General features: G+C 38.8%; 1 protein-coding gene and 1 long non-coding RNA gene across 2 annotated transcripts in view; one reads left to right on the top strand and one right to left on the bottom strand.

Annotated features, from left to right (window-relative positions):
* Positions 1-1998: 1998 nt before the first annotated feature.
* LOC139200522 (uncharacterized) lies at positions 1999-6747 on the bottom strand. Its single transcript, XR_011584177.1, has 5 exons — positions 6672-6747; positions 6184-6233; positions 4425-4497; positions 4071-4303; positions 1999-2583 (listed from the first exon to the last, which is right to left on the bottom strand). It is a non-coding gene; the product is annotated as an uncharacterized lncRNA (long non-coding RNA).
* Positions 6748-9562: 2815 nt separating this feature from the next.
* The window catches only part of LOC139199575 (alpha-2-macroglobulin-like), a 57661-nt gene continuing 46042 nt past the window's right edge, over positions 9563-21181 (top strand). The window contains exons 1-11 of the mRNA XM_070828624.1: positions 9563-9820; positions 11973-12144; positions 12295-12451; positions 15447-15499; positions 17401-17421; positions 17737-17902; positions 17978-18062; positions 18155-18266; positions 19503-19635; positions 19738-19847; positions 19933-20100. Coding sequence (XP_070684725.1) covers positions 9735-9820; positions 11973-12144; positions 12295-12451; positions 15447-15499; positions 17401-17421; positions 17737-17902; positions 17978-18062; positions 18155-18266; positions 19503-19635; positions 19738-19847; positions 19933-20100 — 1263 coding nt within the window. The 5' untranslated portion in view covers positions 9563-9734. The remainder of the gene's footprint in view (positions 9821-11972; positions 12145-12294; positions 12452-15446; positions 15500-17400; positions 17422-17736; positions 17903-17977; positions 18063-18154; positions 18267-19502; positions 19636-19737; positions 19848-19932; positions 20101-21181) is intronic.

The raw sequence follows: 21181 nt of genomic DNA on the forward strand, positions 1-21181 counted from the left end.
TTGTGCTTTCCCTCAGCTACCACTGCTCATGCTTACTTAACAGGCTAAGCGAATGCAACCACACAGTGCTGCTGGTGGCTCAATGTTGGCTAGGGAAATATAGTTTCGTACGAGTGCCTTGGCCTCTCAAATCAAGATAGGATTTTCTGTCACAGTTTTGAGGGCACATTTGGCCATGTATGTATGTTGAAGTTGGCAGCATTTACAAAAGAATGCTGTTTTCATTCAAGCATATAATGATTAAATCTTGCAGTCATCTAAAGTCTGTTGGACTGTTAAAGCAACTAATATCTTTTAACCTGACCATGTAGCTTTTGGTGCCTAACCAAACTGCACCTATTCTAGAACAATAACCACGTTTGTTATTATTACCATGACATCGAAGGTCAGGTATGTCCGTGGTGGTCAGGAGACTGTTTCTCCCATACAGATGCTGCTGGGGCATCAGTCAATGTATTTGAATGCATTTTCGTGCATCTTGACCATGAGTATGACACTACCTTGTTCCACAGATATACACTACTCACAAAAAGTTAGGGATATTCGGCATTCGGGTGAAATTTCAGGATGAACCTAAAATGCATTCTAACCTTTCCAGGTGAACTTAATGTGACCTTCTCTAAACCTTTGAATGCACATGTCCAGCTGTTCAGTGTTTCAGTACTTTTTGCACAAGTTGCTGTTCTCTAACAAGGTGATTAACAGCAAAATTCACAACAGGTTTGATCCATGAATCGACCAATACATTTCCTGCTTCAGTTAGAATTGGTATTTAAACAGTCCTCCTCATCATGCTGTTCACATTGTGACACCACGAGACCAAGACGACACCTAACAATTGATCAACAGCACCTCGCCATTGCGAGGCTTCAAACAGGAAGTCCTCAGATGGAAGTTTTCACTGAGCTTAGAAGGTCACAGAGTGTCATCAGGAGGTTGTAACAGTGATACAGAGTGACTGGAAGAGTCACAGAAAGGAGAGGAGTGGACGTCCTTTGGCCACATCCCAATTTATTGAGGCACTGAAACTTTTTTGGTGTGGTATACCCACCACTGTTGTTAGCTTTTCTTTCAATAAATTGTTTAAAATGAAGAAATTACCATTGCATGCTTCTACTTAAATGCCCTACTTTCATGATATAATATCACTGTCGCATTAACTTTTTCCATTTTCCATAAATTTCACCTGAAAGTCGAATATCCCTAACTTTTTGTGAGTAGTGTATATGATAGTGAACATGTATTTTATGTTTTGCTCCCACTGCTGCACAACTAATTGCCCCATTGGGGACAAATAAAGTGATTGATTGATTGATGATGTATATTTGTAAATTTCTCATCTAACTTGAAATTACTTCCAGTAAATGAATAATATGACTAACTAAAATAATCTTGGACATCCACATTTCAAGTAGTTTCTTAGTGATTTAGTAAGCATTAAACTCCAAAAGGGTATTATGTTGACTCTAACCACTGAAAAAATATGGATTACCAAGAAAGTGGTCCAACTCCACTGTACACAATATTTCTTCATCCATCCAGTCACAGTAGGGACTCAGTACACTACTACACTCATGCCAGTTGTCCATCACGAGCTTCAAATTATTCAAATTTATACTATGAACAAACGATATATTACACAGTTGGATGAAAAGATGTTCGAATTCATGTTAATAAATCAACTCCCAGACCAACAAAGTAAAGATATAGTCACCAGCCATGACCTTTAATGGCAGTTTTTCTCTCAATTTTCTGTGAACTTGATATGATGCTAGAATTTATTTTTAGTGGCTAAGAATAAAGTCCCAATGATTTCTTAATTTATTTGGCTAAAGCAAAGAACCTTTATAATGACAAACACACCACAGTTTAAAAGTATCTAAAAGAACAATAGGATCAATGTCCGCCACAGTTACTTTAAATGCAGATGCTAAATCTATAATAAACAAAACATTATAACATAAGATTGTACATACCTATTTCAACAAGAATAATCTTTAACAAAAGTGTGGCTGACTATATAATTATTACAATCTAGCCCCTGAAACAGTCCACACAGAAATAGTTCTAACTGATGCTGCCTTTATCATCAGTGATCACAATTCTGTGCTAGTTGAGCAAAACTAAAGTGACCTCCTTTATTTCTTTTATTTCACATAGTATGTGCTTGAAAACAAAAAAGCAAGTAGGAAAGTCATAAACTGACTCGACATTATTGAGGCATTGCACCACTGCTGTTTAATTAGGGAATTATAAGTGTTTGATGCAGGTATATTACTGTACTTTATAGCACCCCCAGGCAAATCTGGAGATGATGTATATTAAGATCACACTGACACTTCTTAGCATTTACTTTTTAAATACAGGATCTGCTGATATCTATATTTTGTAAGCAGAATTGTGTAAAAAAAAAGAAGCACTGACTAAATTCCTGCTGGTCGAGGCCTCCACAACTTATCGGTCATGTAGTCTGGCTGTCTGTAATGACGACCCCCCACAGCAACAGAATCACCACAGGCCACAGTAGGGTTGGAGCTCGGTGCAGCATTAAGCCTGTGGTGCCACGACAGCGCCCGATGTGTTCTGAAGGGCAAGTGAGAAAGACAGATTATGTTAATTGACCCTCATTTTGTCCAGATTTCAACATATTATAAAACTACATGGGAAAATCACCCATGGTTTTCCATGTTCATAACTCATGAGATGGCTTTGAACTATCATCCAACTTAGGTTCAGGTTGCTCACATTTTCAAGGCAGCACGAAAACTTGCATTTTTAAATTGAACCAGCTTAAACGGTTTTACAATGTCTGAAATATAAAGAAAGTCTTTAAGTTATGGAACACTGTGTCTCATGAGGGTTTGTTTCTTTTGGTCCACTGTTTAAAGAAATGCTTGAATTTCATTATTATTCTTTTTTTTATTATTCAATTTTTGCGGTCTACGATATGCCTTTATTAGATTGTGGTAGTGGAAAGATGACAGGGAGAGAGACGCAACAAAGGTCCCTAGCCAGACTCAAACCATAGATGGTGCAGCTTGGCATGGTAACCCCTAATCTAGGAATACCTAAGATGATTCGTGTACATCCACTTTGCAGCCACAGTCCAGAAAGTTTGAGATGACAAATTTAGGCAATAATGTCAGTGAATCATTTCTTGTATAGGACCTATCATATAGTAAACTCCATCAATGGTCTATTATATTAACTTTCACTCTTTCCACTGGCTTTCTGTTGCATGTACATTAGTGTTATTATTGTGAGCATGAACACATCATGACATGTATAATTACATGTATAATTGCAAGCAACTACAGAGCCCTGAAAGTGAGACTCATCTCACTCATCTCTTTTTTTCATTCTTTTTATTCTCCAAAGTCCAAGTAATAAATTGATTACTTGCAATTTCCCAGGTTTGTACTTTTTAAACAGAATGCACATTTTATATTGTATATATTTATGTGTGTCTTTACTGGAAATATTATTAGTGATGGTCATTTATGCTCTCCCTCCAGCAAGCTGTCACCTTAATTGGGTTTTTGTAGTTAAATGAGGTTTCCAATTGATAAGTCGATAAATTAACTGTTCCTCATCCATGATGCAGCACTTTCATCGCTAGCTACAAGGATTGGAAAGCTAATCCACTCCAGTATCAGCTGTAATTACAAATATAATAATAATAATAAGAAATAAAATTCTCTGTTTTCATCCTGCTTCCTTTCAACTGGATGAGGTACTACTCACTAACAAACTTTGCCTGGGAAAATGTATTCATAGGCTCTGCCAGTCTCCATGCCATAAATTGTTCTGTCTGATAACAACATAACATTTTTTGACATTGTCGAACACTTTGACCCATGACTTTCTGTTGATAAACTGACCCCTTATATGGATCTAGAAAAAAATAAAAATATTGTTTGAAACAAAGAATAGGCAATAATTGATCACTGATAAATTGTGTCCATACCAGGGCTGGACTCACCTGCCAGATGACAGTGTGAATGCTCAGTAAGACCTGTAATACTCTGTAATACTGTAAATTGTAATTACAAAAGGAAAATAACACTAACGTTTTCCTTTACGTATACTGTAGTCAATGGTGATTTGCTTCTCCTCCTTCCTTTTCCTTCGTGTCAGGGTGCAGTTGTAGCTGGTTGTTTTATTGCCATACAGCCGAGGATGGTTTGGGAGAATAAGCCTGCACATCTCGTTGGATGCCTTAGCCATCAGGAGTCCACTCGATTCCATGAATTCACAGTCAAAAGGTGGAGAGTCTGAACAGTTTGCATAATAGCAATTCAACCTTCATTGGATCAAAGTGTTGTGGTTATTTTTTTGAAGGTGTTCATTTAATCTTAAAATCTACAGCAAATGCATACCAAAAATGAGCAATGAATGTGAGTTGTGTGACTGAATGCTTGCACCTGAGGCTTTCATTCTTGGAGATGCAAGCAGTAAAAATGCCAAAATCCCCTTGCTTTTTGGCAGAGGTTGAACCTGCAATCAGAAGGTTGGTTGTTTGTATAAACCATGTCACACTCCACAGCATTTCAAGATTTAGAGCTAGTTTCTTTTGGAAGTACAATGTGCGACATTTTAAAGAATGTAAAATGAGTTGACACATGAATGAGTTTAAGATCCTAGTTCAACCAAGCGCTAAAATACATCCTGAATATGTCAGCCAATAGCTCTTGGCCCACGTATCATACATTGTGTACTTTAATTGTTTTGCACCATTTTTGTGCTAGAAACTGCTGTTCAATATTACTTCTGGACTTGGTTCTTTCAAAAGTCATACATTTTTGTAAAATTACAAAGTATTTGCTTTCTGTTAAGTATGGAGCTAGAGGAGGTGATTAGTTTAACTTGGCATAAAGACTGGAGGCAGAGACAACAACTTAACTGGCTATTTGTAAGTTAAAAAACAGTGAGGTTGTAAAAGAACTGTCCTGCCCCTTCACTCACCTGAGACGCAGGACAGAAATACTGAATGGATGGATAAACTGTTTGTCAATAGTTCCGACATATAATAATCTCTTTAGCCATAAACCTGTTTAGATTTCACTTTTGTACAAACTAAACAAACATAAACAGCATGTTAATTATTAAGTTTTAAATGTAGGTTTAAATAATTTTTGAACTTTGGACAAAGCCACACTAGCTGTTTCCCTCTGCACCCACTGTCCATGTTAAAAGTGTGCTCCAGCCATTTTGGCATTGCACTTCTTTAACACTGTCAGGCTCATGCTGGACATTGATGGGTGATTTTTGTATGCTCACTTGAAATCACATTTAATGTGCTTTATATTGAGTAACAAGTGTCACCCGATTGAATTAACTTACTTGGACCATCAGGGCATCTTTCTAACAGACTGTTAGAAAAAAGGATAAAAATTGATGCAGCAGAACCAGAGATGTCATCTTTTATACTCCACACATTCTCCTTTCTTGCACAAACATGGCGCATACAGTACCCACAAAGCAACTCAAACTTCCGACAGTTCTGCCAGAAATACAAGTGTGTTATAATAGTATCTCATGTAGCCTACAGCTGCAAGCCTGCACAGAGATGATTCCTCTTTACTCCTCTTCACTCAGCACTTGATGCACATTAGAGTAGTTCTGTTTAGTATTATTCATCATCACTGTATCATCAAGGCAAATGAGTGTAATTCCTACAATGTAGAATAACTCCCATAAATTATGTCACATCACACAGAAGAACCTTTATTATATCAGAGGTGGACAACATCATGTTTGGGAGAATCAAATTACAGTTTGGTCCAAATGTTTTTCAATGGCAAAGCAACAAATACAGCAAAGAAAAACATAAAACTAGAACAACAAAAGCAACTCAATAGTGTAGGGACTGAGAGTGAAAGAGGGCTGTGGGCTAACAGTAATGTAATCTGACCTCTCAAATTTGATTTAGGCTGGTTCTTCTGATTGATGAGCTTTTTCCAGAAGCAGCAGTAACCACTAAAATGTTGTTAGTGTCTTCCTGAATCTCAAAGCTAGAAATTCAACCACCCACGGCTGCTCATATCCCCCGCTACCATCACACATCATGATACGTCTGAATAAATCATTTAATTCAATGGACACTTAATTGTGATTTTTAAATTGTGATGTTTAAAAAGATGGCGTATAAAATCTCCTTTCTATTATTTGAAGTGAGCTCACCTATGAAGAGGAAGAGAAGAGACAAAGAGATGTGCATTTTGCTGATCCAACTGTGACAAAAAACAAGTTACACATGTTATACTTATGGCTGTTATCTTTTCATCATGACAAGTGTAAAAAACCTACATGCCATCTCATTGGAGGTAAACCATTGAACATAAGGAATACAGTGTTCATGAAGTCAGGCATTCCATTTTAATACACCTGCCCTGCTTAATATAACTGATCCTCTTCCAAACAGCATTAGTGCATAAAGAACTGCTTTATAACCTTGTCAAAACCATGATACCAGTAAACGAGAGCAGGCATTAGACTTTTATGGGAACAGTAACGCATTTCCATCCCTAATGTCATGCTACACGTAATGTGCTAATAACCTTCAACTTAACTTCATGGTCAGACAACACTTGATGCATCTCATGCCCTGCTTCAAGTGAATATACAGAATGTAAAAGAGTGCAAAATGTAAATGAATTTCAATGTCTTACCGTTGAGCAGCTTTTTGTTCTTTTCTCTTCTGTGACTTGCAACAGGAGATGGCAGAAATCATAGAGTCAGTGTAATGGGCTGGGCAGGGCATAATGAGGGAGGCAGCTGGAATGGAGTTGGGTGGGAGGGTTGGGGGAAGATAGCCTTAAAGTACTGCTGTACTACTACTGTGAAGATTGTCCCTGTCTGAGCTCTTTGGCTGCTTGCTGAAGAAAACTTGCACAAGTTTGCTTGTTTTTGCAAGTTTTTCTTACTTACTTTTGTGCACATTTTGCACAGCATGGCCTTCTACAACAAATACTAATAATATATAGTACATATAACAGCATGTTTCTGAGAAATCATGCTTTGTCCATCATTTCTGCAGACAGATCTAAAACTACTAAATCCACGAGACTCTTCTGCTGTTGAAGAAGCCAGTCAGAGGTGTGAATCAGCAAACAGCATTGTAGTTATTGAATTCACCAAAAATTGACCCAAAAATTAAAAGTGAATTCATTTAAGCTGCCGAATGTGTTCAGTTTTTCATTCATTAGCAGCACGTGACAGAAGTGCTGAAATGCACCTTGGGTGTTCTAATGAACTTCTCCCCAGAGGTTTTTATCTACACCAGGTTGTACTTTTAACTTTTTATGAAAGAATTAGATATTTAGTAGTTGAGCCACATTAGCCATGCAACATGCTAAGTGCAACATATGAGCCTGCCAAAAAAACGACACTAAACACAACACTAAACTTACAGCTGCAGGCTTGATGAGGACCTGAAGGAGGTCACATGTTCAACAGATCTTTGCGTATTACAACACAAAGTGACCAAATCTAAATGGAGTGTCTTCACGCTCAGTTACTGAAAGACGGAGCAAGACAAAAATTGAGAGGATCAAAGTTTGAGGATCTGTAGAGACACCGGGGAGACATTTATGTTGGAAAGACATTGAAAAATGCATTTTGCATAACATGTTAACTTGAGCATCGTCTATGGCAAAAATTAATGGGAATTTAATAAAAATCGTAGAGGCTTAAGGTGGGGGTATGCCAAAAACAAAGTGTTTATATCAACACCATTACCTCCCTGATGGGCAAAGGCAAAAGATGCAGTACTGATGCCAACAAACAAAAGCAGTAGAGTACGGCCTTGGTCTAGGGAGGGGAGTAAGAGGAACAGAGTTGCCTGTTGCTGCTCTGGTTTCAGTGTAATTGCTGATTATAGAGCATCCACTTCTTTTTTATACACACAGAATCATCGGCGACTGTCTACTCTGCTACTGCTCTTACAACAGCTGGGTTACTTATGATTATGCTGATAAAACAATGTTTAACACTGTTTCTGCACAATATCTACATAAGAATCAACTTGCCATTCTGTTCTTGGCTTGTGAAACTGCATGTTTGTCCAATCTTGTAACTGCAAATCAAGTGAGTTCTAGTTCTAGTCCAGTGCATTAGGATCATTATTACTAATGGATATGGGTTAGATTATGTTTTCATTTCCTGGATCTCCCTCCCCAAAGGGCAATTAGGAAACAGCCACGCCTTGAAAAGGAAAAAGTGATGCAAGACTGGGAGAAAAAGAGTCTTTGAAAATGAATGTGGAAATGCACAAAATATCATTTGATTAAAGACAAATGTTCAGATAGTGTGCCTGCTAATGGTGCTACTGGTGGCCTGACACAACACCCCAGAGATAGCTGACCATGATTTTGGCTCCAATGCTTCTTTATCAGCTTTTCAAATCTGACTCTGCCAATGATCTTTAAACAGCAAGGCATCCGGCAGGGCTCAGAAGAGTGACACACCCACATTCTCACACATACATACAAGGGAGTTGGTGTTAACCTGTCATATTTGTGAGTTAAATTTTATGACTATTTCACAAACTTCTATGGATTGTTGATTTCCATTGATATTGTTTTCATAGTGGACAAGTATTTTTAACACAGGGGCAGCTGTGGCTCAGTGGTATAGTGGGTTGTCCCTCAATCAGGTCGGGGGTTCGATCCCCAGCTCCTATGGGTCAGCATGTCGAAGTGTCCTTGGGCAAGACACTGAACCCCAACTTGACTGAATGAGTATGAAAGAATAGTCTCCTCCAACTTACGTTCCTCCTGTATGAATGAGGATGACTTAGACTTAGACTTAGACTTTCTTTATTTTATCCCCCATAGGGGGAAATTTTCTTGTTACAGCAGCAACAATATAAACAGGGAGAGTGAAAGAAACAAAGCAATAGAAAAAGACAAAAAAATAGCAAATATAAATATAAATATAAATATATGGATTGTGATGAAATGAAATAAATATTTACACCATAGGATATTTACACTGTAGACAGGATGTCATGTAAAACACTTTAAGTAGTTGAAATAACTAGAAAGGCGCTATACAAAATACAGGCCATTTAACACACTACGTGCCATCACCACAGAGAATGCTGAAAGTGATCAAAGCAAAAAGTTGCTATTTTGAAGAATCTAACTTATAAAACATATTCTGGTTTGTTTACTACATCATTCTATATGTATTCCTTCACAGATTTGATGTCTTCAATATCAATCTATCATGTGGAAAATAATAAAAAATAATGAAAAACCATTGAATGTTGTGTGTCCAAACCTTCGACTACTACTATATATGTATATGTATTGACTGCTTCAAATTCACCCTTGGTCTGTCATCTTCAATTCCTAATTGCTCCAGTGGATGACAATGTTACTGTGTAAAACTGACCAGATAGTCAGTTTTGTTGCAAAATGGCATTCAGTACATATTTAGTCAACTTTACATTTATAAAATTAACATTCAGAGTTAACACATAAACTCAGAACTGAAGACCATGAAGCCTATAAATGATTGACTCACTGGGTAACTACACACAATATCAGTAATCAGAATGATCAAATAAACTTTGAACCTCAAACATGATTCACGTTTGTTTTATTTTCTTACACAATGAGCAATGTGAAGTCTGTTATGTTAAGTGGTATGTGGTAATAAAGGTGGTGTCTCTGTAGCAAAGCTTGTTCAACTCCTAATCCTAGCTCTGAGGCTCATCTCAGTCAGTCATGGGTCTTCCTAGGATTCACATATGGACATGGACACTGTTTGTCTGCCTGAGCTGGATGTGTGCGGGACAAGCATTGGCGAAACTGTAAGTTTACCTGTACTGTCTAAAAAATTAAACAGTGCACTTAACAGCATTTATTTGAGTTGAAACTTGCCCAAGGGAGAGATGTGCAGTGCCAGATTTCACTGATATGATACCTATGATTACAGTATGAGTTGTTTCATCTCCACTGTGTCCAGATCCTTCCCTCAAGTAAAAGTGTTGTAGGCCATCATATTTGTACTGCCCTTGCAGCGCATTGTCTGTCAACAGTCAGAAGTCCTCCAATAAAAACACAAGGCTTGACTTTCCTTGACTGAACTCGAGTCAAGTGGACTCTACTTGACTAGACTAGACTCGACTGTAAACTGAAACATTACGGAGATATGAACACATATCAGTAAATAAACATTAGCATATACAGCGTTATACATTGAATTGCATACTATTAAGTGTATTTTGTACCGTGGTACATGAAAGCATAGCTAAATCCTCACACAGTTTCAAGCCATGGGGATAAGAATTAGCTACTGCAGTAATTGTTAGCTAGCAGAGCATGTTTCATCAAAACAAAAGAAAGCGTTTTCTAACGAGAAACTTGCATCTGCTCGATAATTCTAGCACACTGTACTCACAAACAGTTTCCAAGGCACAAGCGTGTAGAAAAACACTCTGCAACATGAATCCAGCACTGTCTTGCCTGTCTGCACAACTGAATAATGTGTCTGTCTGCCAGTAGATGGCAGTGTGACACACACTCAGGATCAATGTAAATAAAATACATGTTTTTAACTATTTAACCTTAACTTATTATGTGTACTTTTTAACTTATTTAATTAATGTATATTTCAAAATACTGACATTAAAGGCAGCACAATTTTAACATACTCAACTACAAGTTCTCTTTGGTAACAGAACAAATGTACTTAGTAAAATGATCTTAAAGGACCAGTGTGTAGGAATTAGTGGCATCTAGCAGTGAGGCCTCACCCCTCCCTTTCCAAGCATGAAGGAGAAGCTACAGTCATCCCTTACTTTTTGTTGTGCGAATTGGTAAGCATGACCCTCCATTCGTCAAAATTTGGGTTCTCAAACTTCTCGCATCACAAATTCGAATCCCTCCTCTTTCTTCTTCTTTGTCTTCCGAGCAGTACAAGCACACCATCAAATTCAAGCTGCCAGAAATGCATAAGGCCACGTTTTGTCCTTTCTGGGCAACTGAAGAAACATGGCGGTCCAATATTGTCAACTCCATGGAAGAGGGTCTACTCCCTGTGTGGATATAGAGCACTCATTCTAAGCTTAGTTTCTTAGTTTAATAGTTTCCAGGCAGGGAGAAAGTCATGTTGAATTTAATTGGTCAAATATCGGATTTTCAACCAGGAGACCACGGTTCGTTTCCTGTGGGAAGCCAAAAGCCAACACTGTTGTCCTTTTTCAGTTTTCACAACAGTTTGGACAACAAAACTATTTGTTAGGTTTAAAAGATCGTGGTTTAGGTTAAAATGATTACTCACTGGTGACCTTTGGTCTTACATGGGACATGAACAGCAGCTTTTTGGCAGAACAACCTGAAGTTAAATTTCTCCCATGTGCAGCCACAGCTGCCCCTTATTGGAGAAAAAGTATAAAGTTGCACAAAGCAGATTTACACAAGTCCAAGTGCCTATTTACTTTATTCCCTTCCTCCTCAACACATTTCACTTCAGTATATGCTCAACAGCTAGTAAACAACGCACCAGGCTGATATGTCAAATACAGCAATTAACACTCAACACATAACCACATACCCTGGCCACTACTGCCATGTATGTAAATGTCAATGATTACCTTGGTAAATACATGATAAGTAATTTTTCTTGTGGGACACAGAGATGTAAGGTATATCAATCAATCAATCTCCATTTATAGAGCGCCAATTCATAACAGCGTTATCTCAAGACGCTTTACATAAAGGGCAGGTCTAGACCTCTTTAATTAGAGAGAGACCCAACGATTCAGGAATTCAAAATTAAGGATTCAAGAATCCCCACATGAGCAGCATCAGATATTTTATTGAGCAACAGTGGCAGGGAAAAACTTGCCAAAAATATATCATCCTTTGAAACGGGACAGAGCTTGTCTGTTGATTGTGATGCATTCGGCCAAGAAATGTGGACTCCAGAGAACCTTAATGTGTGCATTTTTCTGTCTGCAGACAGTACATGGTAACCATTCCTGCAGTTCTTGAAGCTGGAGCTGAAACAAAACTCTGTGCGAGTCTCCTACAGCCAAACGAGTCTGTGGTCATGACCATCACCCAAGAGAAGAATACAACCCTCTTCCAGAAGACATTAAGCAGAGAGTTTCATGACTGCATTCAGTTTAAGGTCAGTTAAGGTCAAATAGACCTTTACCTTGAAAATGTACACTGAAAAGGAACAGAATTCATGAATATCAAATTTATAGATAGGAAGGCTTGTAAATGAGAACATTCAAGATTTCTTTACAGGTGTCTATGAAATATCTATTTGTCTCAGGCTCCTTTGGTGCAGAACGAGGTGGTGCAGGAGTTTGAGGTGGAGGTACGAGGCCTCACATTTTACTCAAGACAAGTCATGAAAGTCATGGTCAGAGTCTATCAACCAAGGACATTCGTCCAAACAGATAAACCAATCTACCTCCCTGGACAAACAGGTAACCATCATAAATGTTTTGACTGACTCTGAAGTATTGTTCTAAAGGATTTTTACTTATTTGGTGGGGGGGGGCTGGTCGGCACTCAATCACAGGGCTGACACATAGTAACAGACAACCATACACATTCACACTCACATCTACGGGCAATATAGAGTCACCAATTTACCTAACCTGAATGTCTTTGGACTGTGGGAGGAAGCCAGAGTACACGGAAAGAACCAACACAAGCATGGTCAGGTGATTGTGGAGGCCATGTCATCTGTCAAGGGACAACTTATAAAACATAAATAGCATAAATAATAAATAGCATTTTTGAGAAAAAAACCCTGATATGTTATTGCATCCTAAATGCTGTTTTAAAATAATCTACATTAACATTAAATATTCTTCCTGCCTTTTCTGAACAAGATTCGAATGACCTGCACACCCACAAGAGATTTACTTGACGCACACATTAGTGTTTGTAATTTAATCTAATTGATAAGACCCACTCGGCAGACTGATGACTCTTCTACAGCTGCTGCTGCATTCAGTTATTGTTGTGAATCAATGAGGGGAAAATGTAGTGTATTTGTTATAGACAACAGTGGATTACTTGAAATATTTACCTATTCAAGCAGACACACAGTGAGCTGCTGGAGGAGAGCAAATCAGAATCAGAATCAGAATCAGAATTCCTTTAATAATCCCCAGGGGGAAATTGCTTTTTGTTACACACAGCTCCAAAAGAATAAGAATAAACTTCAAACACAAAAGTAATAATAATGGTAATAATAATAATGATACAAATAATACCACTACTACTACTAATAATATATAACAACATGTACACTCAGAGTGAGGAGATGTATTACATAATAATAATATATAACAACATGTACACTCAGAGTGAGGAGCTGTATTATATTATAATAATAATAATAACATACAACAACATGTACACTCAGAGTGAGGAGCTGTATTATTTAATAATAATGATAATAATAATAATAATAATAATAATAGTGACATTGTGAGTCCAGAGTCCAGGGTCCTCTCCTCTCTGGTAAAACAGTTCACGTACTGGGTGAAGTTGGGCAGTGCCTTTGCCATGGTGACATGGTTGAAGACACCCGAGATAGCAGTGAGTGCACTCGGGTGTAGGGTCTGTACCCGGGCTATGGCAGAGAAGATGACGTCACACGCCGAAGTTGGGTTGGCAGAAGGAGGAATGTAAACAGTCACCACAACAACATGTGAAAACTCCTGTGGCAGGCAACATGGACGAAGACCAACAGCAAACAGTTCAATGTCCGGGCTGCAAATGTGCTCCTTGATAGTAATATGAGCAGGATTGCACCACCTGTTGTTCACTAGAACGGCAAGCCCCCCTCCTTTCTCCTGGTGCAATCCCTATCAGCCCGAACAGTTTGGAAGCGACCAATGGAAACATTGTCGTCGGGAATGTCCTGATGCAGCCATGTCTCCAAAAAGGACACCAGACTACACTCCCAGTACTCCTTCTGACTCCTGGCTAACGCTGTTAGCTCCTCCATCTTGTTTACCAGCGATCTCACGTTGCCCATAGTAATGATGGGGAGACAGGGTTTATATTTCTTTTCCTTCCTTCCTTCTGGTTTCTCTCCTCCGCTGGTTCTTCTTTCCTCTGCAACCTTGGTATGTTTTCTACGGTGGCCGGGAGGTGCAAAACAATTTTACAATACAAGAAACACTTTTACAAAGCTGGAGACAAATTTACATTTTAGAAAACATTTTTACAAATCAGAAAACAAAATTACATTGCCATAACACATTTACAAGTCCTGAGACAAATTTACATTTGAGAAAACAAATTTACAAGACGTGAAACACTTTTACAAACGCCGAGACAAATTTACAAGTGACGAAACACGTTTACAAGCGGCCGAAACAAATTTACAAGTAACTTTTTCAACCGGAAAGGGAATGTACCAACTGTCGAGTAGAACTGGAAGTGATAAGGAGTTCATGGCGACCCACGATGGACGTCAGTCAAGCGGCCGCAAGTAACTTTTTCAACCGGAAAGGGAACGTACCAACACGATGGATGGCAGTCAAGCGGTCTTTTGCCCGTTTTGTGGCGAACATATAAGCCGATTAACGCGGTACATTCCCTTTCCAGTTGAAAAAGTTACTTGTAAATTTGTTTCGGCCGCTTGTAAAAGTGTTTCGTCACTTGTAAATTTGTCTCGGCGTTTGTAAAAGTGTTTCACGTCTTGTAAATTTGTTTCCTCAAATGTAAATTTGTCTCAGGACTTGTAAATGTGTTATGGCAATGTAATTTTGTTTTCTGATTTGTAAAAATGTTTTCTAAAATGTAAATTTGTCTCCAGCTTTGTAAAAGTGTTTCTCGTATTGTAAAATTGTTTTGCACCTCCCGGCCACCGTAGTTTTCCTCTACAATTCTTCTGGAATTTGTGAAGATCTCGTGTTCAAGATGCCAGCAGGTTTCAGAGCGATCAGCTGATCACTCGTGCAGCCAAAACGGCTACCAACAGCTACCAACGGCCATATGTTTACTGCACCCGGCAGAGTTAAAGTAGTACTTTCACAGCAAAAAGATGACAAGAGCTCTCTCCACCAGCATGTATTGGAGAGGGAACGTCTTAAAAACATATTACCAGCAAAAAAAGTAAAACAAATAGTTAAAAAGATAGTTAAAAGTAAGAAAAAATAAGAAAACGAGCAGGAGCAATCGTAACAGGCAGCATATACTTCCGCATATGCGCACTGGAAATGCAGTTTATGTTAATCAGAACACAAAGAACAATGTCTTTTACCATGTACAAAAAACAATTCTGCCATGTGCACAGCATGAGATGTAATGGCAAGCACTTGCGGTGTCTTCACACCTCAGGATTGTTGAAAGTTTGATATCAATGCCATACCTCATTGAGCAGAAGTTGTTAGTTTCAGTCATTTGTTGGGATGTTGGATGAGAAATCTTCATATAATCTCTTCGCATTTCTCTTAGTCCATTTCAGAGTCATTACACTGGACTCCAAGTTGAGACCTGCCAATCAGCTGGTGAGTTTTTGAGCATCCATCTTCTTAAAGACCTTATTGGACAAACATGGTCAGCAACATTGTACACACCAGCAGGGTGAGAAGAACTGAACATGAGTTTCAGAATGAAGTGAAATCCCCATGGTTGTGCTCTTTACCCTGTGCTATGTGTCTATAATTACCTTGGTGAAGCTGTGGGTCAATAGTACAACTGCAGTCCCTTTATGTAAACGGTCCTGTGCTGACTTAAGATCAGCCATCAAGGTCACCATTTTTTTTGTAGATGCTGTAGTAATTCCTGACACAAATATCTTGTTTTGCAACATTTCCTAACAGTTTTATAACTAGGTTCAGGAACAAAGACCATGCCTCAGAGTCACCTAATTTCTGTTTTCACATGAGTTGTGACAAACTTGTGACAAACTGCGGCATCCATCCTCCCACGACTCCAACTTTGTCAGACCTTCGCCTAGCAACACCAGGGGAAGATCCCAGCTTTGGCGTCCAAAACATGTTGCCCACTGCAGGTGTCTCTCCGACCCGCTCAAGTTGCAGGCATGATAGGCGAAGCCTTCATGACCCAAAAACACCTCACCAACATTTTAACCGTTCCTCAACTCCAAACATATCCCAGTGAACCAGACATACTTGTCCTCATAATCCAACTAAGCACGACTTATTCCTCCTTTCCCCACATTCAGAGTCAGTCCAAGGGACTCATCATAGACCTCTCTCCCCACCACTGGTCCACTGTCCCAAGCATCAACAGTCACATTCCCAGCCCCGACCTCTCTATGCAGTAGACTATTATCAACCATGCCATCTCCCTCATAAGTTTTGCAGGCAGAGGAGCCATCACCAGCACCTTCAAAGTCCTTGCCATCCACCCCGACTGCTGGCATCTTTTGGTGTCCTTTGGAAGGGCGCTAATTATTTTGCCATGCACCTCACCTTTGGGTGTAAGAACAGCCCAAAAATATTCCACATTATCTGAAGCACCCTGCTGGATTCTGATAAACAACTACAACCTCCCGTACGTCAATGACACGTGGATTCAGTTGCATGTGTGGCTGAGATAATCTCTTAGCTTGTTTTCAAACATTTCTTGAGGCTTGGATGAATATTGTCCATGTTCATTTTCTAGGTGGTGCCACAGCTTGGTAGCAACTAGGTTTCACTGTCTTGTTTGCTAGTACCTCTGAGCAAAACACACAGAAGAGCAGGGGATTGTCTTTTATTTTTTAACATTTACAACGTTACAGCGGCAGTGGACATTATCAACAAAGGACAATCACATTGTCTAGATGTAATGCAGGTCGTGCAGAGGCTCAGGCTTTGGCCCAATTTAAGACTAGCTGGTCAACCCAAGACTCGGAAACAGGCAAAGTAGCTATATATCTTTGGTTTCACCACCACTTTCACCAAATCTCATCTTGATCCAGAATATCTCTTGAGCTTTACTCCGGGCACTCATTTTGCATCGGAGACTCATCAACCGCTTCTAGGCAGGGAGTTCCAGAGCACATTACAATCCTTGGCCGCTCATCTTCTCCAGCATATCTCACCTACATCCACAATGACCTAAAAGACATCCAAAACACCCACATGCATCTCTTCAACTGAAGTATGTTTTTGGGGATCTTGGTTGTAAGAAGAGACAGCTCCCTCACCCAGAGTCTTGACACCCTGGTTCCTTCCCATCTTCATGTTGCCAGCAGGCACAATTAATCTACATATTCCGTCCATCAGACCATGACTTTGATTCTTTTTTCTCACCCTTCATTCCTCATCCTCCACACATGAGACATTAACTTTAAAAAATTAGTTTATATGTGGTGAAATGCTGCATCAGCACATCAGTGGTACTCTGTGACATTATGTGGAACCATTATTGACAAATTTTATTTGTTTCCTCTTTCCAGTATAACATCATTGAAGTTGAGGTAAGAATTACTCTCACATTAAAGGATAAGTTCACAATTGTTCAACTCTCACTTAAAAAAATAAGTGGGTGACCAGATAATGAGTGGGAAGATTTCCAAATAATAATAATAATAATACTTTTTATTTATAGGCGCCTTTCAAGGCACTCATGGTCGCCTTACAGTAAAAGACAATAAAATACATTAAAATGGCAGAAAATACATTAAAAACAGACAGTGGACGGTATAGATATGATCGGAAAGTGCAGTGAGTGACGGGGAATATGCAAGTCACTAAAGGCTCCCAGTGTTCTTCCAATCTATTTTGTTTGACAGGATGCAAACAGCAACAGGATTGGACAGTGGCGGAATGAAACATCCTATGGTAAACTAGTGCAGCTTTCTTATCCCTTGAACCCTGAGGCCACTGAAGGAAAGTACAGAGTTATTGTGGAAACTGCTGGAAAGAAAATACATCACAGCTTCAAGGTGGAGAAATACGGTCAGTTATGGTTCTTTTTCACTATTTATAGTTTTTAGTGACTGAATAATGCTAACAACCATATTTTCTCCACAGTTTTGCCTAAATTTGATGTAAGAATAAATGCATTTGATCAAATGAGTTTGGCACAGGATGAAGTCAAAGCTGAAGTGTGTGCAAAGTAAGTAGTCATGACTCCTATGACAAAATAATTTTAAAGAAATGAATTTACCTTTTTCCACATAACTCATAACTGTTTCTTTTTCCACTCAGATACACATATGGCCAGCCTGTGCCTGGCACTGCTTCACTTCAGATTTGCTGTTCAACAACTCGGAGAAATCGAAGGCAACAGCCTCCCAGGTGCCTCACAGACATGGGACAGGTACAACTGCCATAGTTACTTAGTGCCATCTCTATAATGTCATCAAACACATCAACCCACAAATGTGGTCTTATGTATGTATACTTGTACTTGTATTCCTCAGGCAACATTTAATAGAGTAAAGTAAAGTAAGAGTAAAGTAATAAGCCCTAAGAGGACGGGCATTGTTAGGTTTTCTAAAATCACTGTAAACCACAGCCTCATGGAGCTTATTGCTTTTATAAAACAACTTAATTTGTCGATAACAAATAACCATTCTTGAACCAAGTGATGTAGTTCTTCAGCAGAATGGTTGCCAGGCAACACATGCAGTGCAAAACATGGACTAGTTGGTTTATTATTGCAATTAATCATGTAATTGTTGATGTAATGTTCAATTATGTTCACACTCGTCACGTCTTTGCTGGTACTGGGGTGTTTGACTGTGGGCAGATGCTTTTTAATTGCATGGTGCCAGAAGCGAGGATACTGCCCCTACATCTTCTGTCATCGTTGTTTAGGCACCAGTAGGATTGCAGGGACGACTCACATTTATGCCCCATCAATGACAGTTTTTCTTGCCTCTAGACCTGCATCAGAAAGTTTTTGTACAATGGTGCTTCGCAAGTGATGGTTGGGGTAGTTTGTGTCAGTGCTGACTGTTTTATAAATCCATGGTAACTTGGATCCAAGGAACTTACCTCATGGCCTCACTAGTATACCTAAGTGTTCCCATCATCTTTCAGTTACATTAGAACCATTTCTCCAACACAGTGACAGGCCATAGCAGGCTATCTGGCTGCTCAAACATACATTTCCTCTTTCTTTTTTATCTTCCTTGACTATCTTGTCCATCTGTTCACACCACTCATCCAGGCTTAGTTCACCCAGTAAATCAAAATACACAACAACACCTGTTTTATAAATAAGACTAAATATCCGCAGCCACATGAATGGCCCTGTGAGAATGGTAATTTTACAGCAGGATATGTTACAGGATATGGTTGTATACTTGCGCTACCAGGGAACCTGGTTAAAATGAGCAGTGCAACCTTTAGATCAACCTTTAGATCTTTAGATTTATCACGTTTCATTTAAAGAATTGTCAGATCAATGTAAAATTAAGGTTTTGATTTTCTATTTTACATTTTATACATTTGGACTATTAGATTGCCTTTACATAAAAACATTAAAGAAAAACATCTACAGGAATTTATTTTCTCATTCACTTTATGTTATTTATGCTCTACTCTCTAGACTGACAAGAATGGCTGTGCCACTTTTATCTTCAAGATGTCAACTTTTGCAGAACCAAGCTTGAGTTCCAGCCACTTTGTAAGGGCAATAAATAAACTGTCTCTCAATGCCACAGTGGAAGAGATGGGGACGGGCAAGTTTTCAGTTATCCTCAGAAACACACATACTATGTCTGTTACCTATTTTTGGAACAATGTTGCAGTACAGTGTTGTAACAGGGAGCCTTTTCTTACAGGTGTTTCACTAACACAAGAAAAAACAATAAAGCTTTCTCATTTTATTGGAAAGTTTTCTTTTATTCACACACCCAGGATTTATAACCAAGGATCAACTTTGGAAGGAAAAGTAAGTGCAAGATGGGTGTTATTCTATACACAGTACAACTGAAGACTTGTGCATTCTCAGTGACATAACTTTGTGATTCCAACAGATTAAAGCTGTGTACTTCAATAATACACCTATTCCTGACATGGTGATCTACCTGTTCAGTGTTGTCAGCTGGTCACCACGTCTGCTGCAGAACCTCATAACTGACAGTGATGGTATCGCTACTTTCTCATTAAACACTACTGGCCTTAATGGGGACATCACACTTAAAGTGAGTGAGATTATATTGAATTCACGTCTGTAAAGCAGCAATTCATGGCAGTAAAGCAGCCCCCTACAGAATAAATATTGTGTTAATTTGTGCACACAATTGTATTAATTCAGCTTTATGAATTACATATTCATATGGACAATTCATTAATGTTAGTTCACAAATTCTTTCTGCTCATCAGTTATGGGACATTTTTGCAAACCTTTATATGTCACAGTAATAAATGTCTCTTAAAATACTGCCCTCTGGTGTTTAAAGTTAAACAAATGGTCCAGTTAAGTCAATTGAGTTTTATTGTTTGGGTCCAGAGATGTTGGCACATTGCTTGATGAGCATGTACGACGCCGTGCACAATGTGGGATGCACGTGTACGCAGCAGTGCACAGCATGTGATGCATATGCATGTAGTGGCATTGAATTATAGAAAGCAATTGATTTGGCCATTACCATGTTCGAAAAATGAAGCAGTTCGTTGCTGATTATTTTAAAACATAGAGTGACGAGAGAGAGGAGGAAGCTGGTGAGAAGGGAGAGACAATGAGAGGTTTGACGCAGATGAAGTGCAGTCAGGGAGAGACCGAATTAATGAAGTAGCTGAGTGACCAGTGAAGAAGAAGAAGATCTTTTTCTGAAGTAAAAGTGATAAAATCACACTATGGTAAATATCGCTACAAGTAAAAAGTCAAAGGTTCAATAAAAAGTTTATCTTTATCTTTATTGGTCTCACAATTTGCATTTTATTTCATTTCAGATTATATTATATTATTGGATTACAATTAGTGATGCATTATTGAATTCTGTTTCTTTGTATTGTTATTCCGATTCTGCAAAGTGACTAAAGCTAGCAGATAAATGTAGTGGAGCACAATATTTGCCTCTGAGATGTTGTTGCATAGAAGTATAAAGTAATGGACCAGAAAATAGAAATACTCATGTGAAGTACAAGTACCTCAAATTAGTACGTAACACAGTTAACACAGTACGGACAGATCAGAAGAAAATGAACTTTGTTTGAGACGTGCCTCTGTCTCAGATAAGGTTTCTGAACGTCTCCTGCGGGAGGCTGTTTGTGTATAGCACA

The sequence above is a fragment of the Pempheris klunzingeri genome, chromosome 4 (assembly GCF_042242105.1).
Source record: "Pempheris klunzingeri isolate RE-2024b chromosome 4, fPemKlu1.hap1, whole genome shotgun sequence".
Taxonomy (NCBI): Eukaryota; Metazoa; Chordata; class Actinopteri; order Acropomatiformes; family Pempheridae; genus Pempheris; species Pempheris klunzingeri.